The sequence below is a fragment of the Acanthamoeba castellanii genome (assembly GCF_000313135.1).
Source record: "Acanthamoeba castellanii str. Neff unplaced genomic scaffold scf7180000084669, whole genome shotgun sequence".
NCBI lineage: Eukaryota > Discosea > Longamoebia > Acanthamoebidae > Acanthamoeba > Acanthamoeba castellanii.
In genome coordinates this window covers 658,919-665,413 of record NW_004457554.1, presented here as the reverse complement: position 1 = coordinate 665,413, position 6,495 = coordinate 658,919, and the positions used below count along the sequence as shown (strand labels likewise).

At 61.0% G+C, this 6,495-nt stretch overlaps 4 protein-coding genes across 4 annotated transcripts; 3 read left to right on the top strand and 1 right to left on the bottom strand.

The window, feature by feature from the left end:
* Positions 1-235: 235 nt before the first annotated feature.
* On the top strand, positions 236-2,897 carry ACA1_115770 (tRNA modification GTPase TrmE, putative; the record flags this gene model as incomplete). The annotated part of the gene is made up of 12 exons (XM_004342198.1): positions 236-650; positions 835-956; positions 1,052-1,171; positions 1,236-1,311; positions 1,389-1,433; positions 1,539-1,640; positions 1,723-1,823; positions 1,928-2,034; positions 2,142-2,286; positions 2,356-2,459; positions 2,553-2,621; positions 2,726-2,897. The coding sequence occupies 12 exons, from the start codon at positions 236-238 to the stop codon at positions 2,895-2,897; spliced, it is 1,578 nt and encodes a 525-aa protein (XP_004342247.1).
* A 107-nt stretch (positions 2,898-3,004) lies between these two features.
* On the top strand, positions 3,005-3,658 carry ACA1_115760 (uncharacterized protein; the record flags this gene model as incomplete). The annotated part of the gene is made up of 3 exons (XM_004342197.1): positions 3,005-3,263; positions 3,402-3,486; positions 3,628-3,658. 3 exons carry the CDS (start codon positions 3,005-3,007, stop codon positions 3,656-3,658), a joined length of 375 nt encoding a protein of 124 aa, XP_004342246.1.
* A 40-nt stretch (positions 3,659-3,698) lies between these two features.
* ACA1_115750 (uncharacterized protein) lies at positions 3,699-4,712 on the top strand (the record flags this gene model as incomplete). The annotated part of the gene is made up of 3 exons (XM_004342196.1): positions 3,699-3,867; positions 3,964-4,446; positions 4,525-4,712. 3 exons carry the CDS (start codon positions 3,699-3,701, stop codon positions 4,710-4,712), a joined length of 840 nt encoding a protein of 279 aa, XP_004342245.1.
* A 90-nt stretch (positions 4,713-4,802) lies between these two features.
* Positions 4,803-6,471, bottom strand: ACA1_115740 (UDPglucose 4-epimerase; the record flags this gene model as incomplete). The annotated part of the gene is made up of 7 exons (XM_004342195.1): positions 4,803-4,953; positions 5,050-5,375; positions 5,444-5,655; positions 5,770-5,880; positions 5,980-6,087; positions 6,212-6,350; positions 6,460-6,471. The coding sequence occupies 7 exons, from the start codon at positions 6,469-6,471 to the stop codon at positions 4,803-4,805; spliced, it is 1,059 nt and encodes a 352-aa protein (XP_004342244.1).
* Positions 6,472-6,495: the final 24 nt, after the last annotated feature.

The window sequence follows — 6,495 nt, the reverse complement described above, 5'->3', positions numbered from 1 at the left end:
GGAAACCTATGGCATTTCCCCCCCCCCTTTGCTTTCCCCTTTCGTCTAGCAGCTTCCGTAGAAGACCAAACTAGTTCAAGTAACACAGGCCGACAGTGGGGCACTGCGAAACACTTTGTATTTTTTCAAATAAATAAAAATAAAATTGATACAATCTCGTAACGCAGAAGATGAGGGCTGTGCGAGGCCGAGCAGCGCCTTCCTCCTACTGTGCTTCTTCTCTTTGTGCTACGAGATGCACGGCCAAAGGGGCCACATCTCAGACTGGCACACAGGACAAATCTTGCTCCCCTCCTCACATCCATGCGCGCTTGCAGCACATCCGGCCTCGTTCCTCCCCGCCGCTGCGGCCTCTCCCCTGTGTCCTTTCGACCACTCCTGCATCTTCTCTCCATCTTTGCGCGGGTCCCGGCGCTACAGTGGAGGCTTCCACTACGGTGGGCAGTCGGGCGAATCCATCTTCGCGCTCGGCACCAGCCCGGCGGGCAAGTCGGGCGTCGCCGTCGTGCGCATCTCGGGTGAGCGCGCCGGCGCAGCCGTTCGCCAGCTGACGCGTGCGCAAGAGCTGCCACCACCCCGCCTGGCCTCCCTGCGCAAGCTCTATCACCGTGACGAGCTGCTCGACGAGGGCCTCGTCCTCTGGTTTCCAGGTGGGCGTCATGTCGTGCGTGCCGTGTGGTGTGGTGTAGTTGGTCGTGTAGTGTCGTGTCGTTGGTCATGCCGTGTCTTTGGTCGTGTCTTTGGTCGTGCCGTGTCGTGTCGTGTCGTGTGCATGTGCATGTCGTGTGTGCGTGTGTGCGTGTTTGTGTGCGATGCTGATCTGCGCGTGCATAGGGCCGCGAAGCTTTACTGGAGAGGACATGGCCGAACTGCACATTCACGGCAGTCATGCTGCCATCACGGCCGTGCTCAACGCCCTCGGCAAGCTGCCCGGCATGCGGTCAGCCGAGCCCGGAGTGCGTACCGTCGGTGTGTCGTGTGTGTCGTGTGCGACGTGTGTGTCGTGTGTGACGCGCGGTCGCTCAAAAGTGAGTTGGTGTATCGCGCGTAGGAGTTCACCAAGCGAGCGTTCCAGAACGGGAAGATGGATCTGACCGAGGCCGAAGGCCTGGCCGACCTCATCGACGCCGAGACCGAGGCACAGAGGAAGCAGGCCTTGCGCCAGATGGGGGTATGACATCATGCGCCCTCTTAACCGCAGCACGTACGTGTTGAGCTCATTCCTTCCCACCCAGGGTGCGCTGGGACGTCTTTGCAATGAGTGGCGCGAGGAGCTGATCAAGTGCATCGCCCACGTCGAGGCCGTCATCGGTACACACACCGCCCATTGCCACGTCTTCCAACGCCCATATGTGTGAGTCTCACATGCGCCACCGCCACCTGAGCAGACTTTGGAGAGGATGAACACATCGACCATGAAGTCGCTGCTGCAGGTACATCGTACATCCGCGCCTTTTGGCCGCTTAGTGGTGTGATGGCAAACGCGCCGTTCGGCCTTCCCTTGCTTTGCACACCTTGTTTACTACCCGCACCCACAGTGCAACCACGAATCAAACGGCTGCACGACATGATCGCCCTCCACCTAAGCGACTCGCACAGAGGCGAGCGGATGCGAAGCGGCGCGTCCCTGGCTATTGTCGGTACCTGCGTCCCCCCCAAGTGAGCCTGACCACTGCACACAACGACCCTAAACCGCGCACTGGCTGCGCTCTGCTTCCCCAGGACCGCCCAACGCGGGGAAGAGCAGCCTGCTGAACCTGCTGGCGCGACGCAAAGCCGCGATCGTGTCCTCCATTCCCGGCACCACGCGCGATGTGATCGAGGTTCGCTTGCCCGCGACACACAGTCTCTGTCACGGGGTTGGAGGGACATGCGCATATGCAACTGACTGTCACATTCGAACGTCGGCTTCGTGTCCAACGGTCAGGTGTCGCTGGATCTGGCCGGCTACCCGCTCACCATCGCCGACACAGCCGGCATTCGCCACTCGGAAGACGAGATCGAGAAAGAAGGCGTCGCACTGGCCAGAGAAAGGTGAGAGGATTACCATCGCGCTCGCGTTGGCTCACGTGTGCGCGTAATGACTCACCACCCACCACCCACCACCATCGCGTCATCACCATCACCATCAACGTGGTTAGGTTTGCAAGTTCCGACATCAAGATATGCCTGTTTGATGGGACAACGTATCCGTCGTTGGAGCCCGATCTTCTGTCGCTCGTCGACACCAGCACGCTCGTCGTGCTCAACAAGAAGGACCTGCTGACCTCCGCACCTGCGTCCGTGGTACGTCGTAGACTTAGAGAGAGTGGCAAGCCACACTACAACTCACCGCATTGCTCCTCCTTTACCCAGCGCTTGGCTGATGGAACGCAACGCCGTGTGATCACCATCAGCTGCAAGAACTACGAGGGGCTGGAGGACCTCACCAAGGCCCTCGAGTCGCAGGTCAAGTCATTGTACGCACTTCCCTCGCTTTCTTTCTTTCTTTATCAACGTAGCATCGCAGCGCTTGCTCACTCACCCGACTCCCTCTTGCCAACGCGCTGCAGTTTCGAGAGTGGGGCTGCGCCGGATGGCGCGGTTGTCACGCGTGCCCGACACAGGGAGCACCTCGAGCGGTCCCTCCAACACCTTCGCACGTAATGCCTCCTCTCTGTGTGTGCGTGTGTGTGCGTGTGTGCGTGTGTGCGATCATGGCTCACCCGCTACCGATGGTCGATAGGTACTTGGACATGGCGGAGGAGGCCAGCGCGTCGCGAGAAGCGCGGATGTCGATCGACATGGCCGCGGAGGAGCTGCGGCGTGGCCTCGCAGAGCTGGGCCGCATCACTGGCCGCGTCGACCTCGACGAGATCCTTGACGTCATCTTCAGCGACTTCTGCATCGGCAAATAACAACCCCTCATGGGCTGCTTTCTTGCCTTGCACGTTGCGCCAGCGGTACCGCCACCTTAAAACAGTGGGGCGGAGACAGCAGGTTCAGAAGGAAGAACAGATCAGAGATGGAAGCGGCAGCAAGGGAGGGAGCAGCGGCGGTGGCGGCGGCAGCGGCGGCGGGTTCGAAGGGCGGGCTGGCACGGGTCCTGCGGGTGGGTCCGGGTCCGGGAGAGTGGGTGGTGGCGTGCAAGGCCGGCGGTCTGTTCGTACACCGGAACCAGTGGGACTGGTCCCTCCCGCCCAGCGAGCGCGTCTACGCCGCCCAGCTCCTCCAGGACCACGTCGACCAGCTCCTCGCCACCTCCCACTGGGGCACCACCCCTGGTACCATCATCTTTCAAAATTAACTTCATATCTTTTTCAAATCAAATAAGAGGAAAATCTTTGGAAAAAACTATTTTCTAATTATAAATTGGCAATTTTTTAAATAATAGAAATTATAAATATTATTTTATGGAGTAGTGGAGGAGGGGCAGGGCAAGGTGCATCTGGTGCACAGGTTGGACAAGCCGGCGTCGGGCTGCCTCCTGGCCGCGCTCTCCGCACCGTGGGCGGCCCTCCTACAGCGCTGCATGACCCACCCATCGGCCAACAAGACCTATCTCGGTATCGCACGACACGCACACGCACACGACACGACACGCGCAGCACGCACCACCGGATACGCAGCTGACGTCACGACACACAGCCCATGTGCGGGGCACGACGCCGAGCGCTGACACGGTGGAGATCTGCAAGCCGCTGGCGCGCAATGGCCGCATGAAGAAGTCGATCAGCGTGGTGCGCTCGCTCAACCCCACGCCCTACGCCACTCCGCCGCCGGTCGTCACCCCGGCGCCGGCCGCCGACGCCTCCACCCCCGCAGTGACCAAGCCCGCCCGCCGGGTCAACACCGCCAGCTCCCTCTTCCTCGTCCAAATCCGCACTGGTACGCCGCAACACACGACACACGACACACGACACACGACACACGACACACGACACACGACACACGACACACCGCACTCACATTGATCATGCGAAGGCCGTTTCCACCAGGTGCGTCGCCACTGTCGGTTTCTGTCGCACCCGATCATCGGCGACAGCACGCACGGCGATCTGCCGGTCAACCACCACTGGCAGTCCACCACGCCGCAGGGCTACCCGCGCCTGGGCCTCCACTGCTTCGCCATCGACATCCCCCTGCCGACGCCCGAGCGCATCGCGGCCTATCTCCAGTGGTGGGCCGACAAGGAGAAGGCCCGCGCCGCGCGCCGCGCCGAGTATGGCGAGTCGTGGCGCGAGCGCAAGCTGACGCCCGAGGAGGAGGTGGCCCGCCTGGAGGACATGGGCAGCCGGCGGGCCGTGGGCGGGGCCGAGGGCGAGGAGGAGGCGGATGACGTGGACAAGATGGACCCGGAGCTCAAGGAGCGCGAGGAGGAGCTCGAGGCCATCCTGGGCCTCAACCACACCACCGAGCGACTGCGCGCCCTGTGCCCGGTGCCCGACGACCTGCGCAGCGTCTGGGGTACCACACCGCATGACACGCAACGCACACGCACGACACGCACACGCACACGACGCGCGCCTAATGGTGGATGTGTAGAGCGACAGGAGTGGTGGGCGGATGCGGTGACGCGGCTGCCGTCGCTGGGGTGGACGCAGGAGGAGATCGAGGTGCGCGCACGCGAGAACGACCTCTACGGGGCCGGGTGGCCCATTCCGCGCGAGATGCCCGAGCGCTTCATCGTCGAGGACGGCCACAGCAAGAAGACCGGCACTCTCACCTCCTGAGCCTCTCTTTTAATCAATTAGTAATTATTAGGATTATTGATTATTGATTATTGATTTAAAATTTATTTACCAGACCAAACGAGAATTTATTTACTTGGCCTTTTTCTTGTCCTGGCTGCTGCCGGTGGCCTTGGGGTTGCGCTTGTGCTCGAAGGCCTTGAGCGTCCGGGCCATGCCTTCCTTGAGCGCCACCTTGGGCTTGTACCCCAAGTCCCTCTTGGCCTTCTCAATCGTGAAATACCTGTCGTGCGTGTCGTGCGGTGTATGCGGTCGTGCGTGCGGTGTCGTGTGTGTGTGTGTTAGTGGTGAGCGCAGATGATGGCTGGGAGTAGCTTACCTGTGGGCACCGGCGTAGACGACGCGGAAGAAGGTGAAGGTGAGATGGATGGAGACGAGGGGTGACAGGAGCCACACAATCCAGTCGAGCAGGAGGGCGAGGTAGTAGGCCAGCCAGTAGGGCACCACCACGGTCGGGGTCGGGTAGTCCAGGTTCTTCCAGATGTACTTGGCCATGTCCCAGAACGGCGCCGGCTCGTCGTTGGTGATGAAGAAGGCCTGGCCCGCCACCTTGTCATTGCCCGGCACCAGCTTGTCGGCCGCCAGCACGTGCGCGTAGGCCACATTCTCCACGTAGGTCCAGTCCATCAGGTTGCTTCCATCACCCTGTGCGAGTGTGTGAGGGCGTGCGGTGTGTGCGGTGTGTGCGATGGGGCGTGTGCGGTGGGGCGCACCAGTTGGAACTTGGACTTGCCGTTCTGGGCGGCTTCAATGAAGCCGGGCCAGCCCTGGGCGTCGCCGGGGCCGAAGATGCCCGAAGGGCGGAGGGCGACGGTGAGCAGGCCCTTCCTGCCGTTGGCCTCCAGCACGATGCGCTCGGCCTTCTCCTTCGTCTCTGTGTAGCCGTCCAGATGGGTCTTGCAGTAGGGCAGGCTCTCATCGCCGCCTGCGCACACATTGCGTTGCGGTGCCATCAGTAACTGTGCAGTGTGTGCGGTGTATGCGGTTGGTGTGTGCGGTGTGCGGTGTGCGGTCGACGTGTGGCAGGGGAATTCAGCACCCTTGATGTGACGTCCGTCGAACACGACGGAGGCGGAGGAGGTGAAGACGAGCTGCTTGATGCCCAACTCGACGCAGGCCTCCACCACGTTCTTGGTGCCCTCGACGTTAACTGCACGAAAGTGGACACAACCCAATGGTGAACACTCGCTCGCTCGCTCGCACACGCACGGCACGGCACACGCCGCGCACACGTATGCAGACGGCGCACCGTTGTAGTACATCTGGTAGCCCTTTCCGTGCGGCGGAGAGGCCGTGTGGATGACCGTGGTGAGACCGGCCAGACCCTTCCTCAGCGTATCGATCTTGGTCACATCGACTGCTCTCCGCCACACACGCCGCCGCACACACACACACACACGCCGCACACGGTTAGCCGAGAAAAAAAGAGAGAAAGAGAAAGAGAACGAAAGCGAAGGGTAAAGGAAAAGGGAGGGACGAACCCTGAACGAACTCGACGCGGTCGTCGGGGGTGGGGGAGGGGCGGATGTCGAGAACTCGCACGTGCTTCTCGCCGCGGTTGAGCAGCTCGTCGACGATCCACTTGCCGAGGAATCCACCGCCACCAATCACTCCGTACTTCTGTGATTTGTGAAGAAATGAAGATTGGTTCGATGTGGTCAGTCGTTCTGATTAATTGAAATTGCACGTCGACTTCGACAAGAGTGGACCGAACGGCGACGTGGCTTACCTTGCCAGACATGATGAAGATTGGTTGGTGTCGATG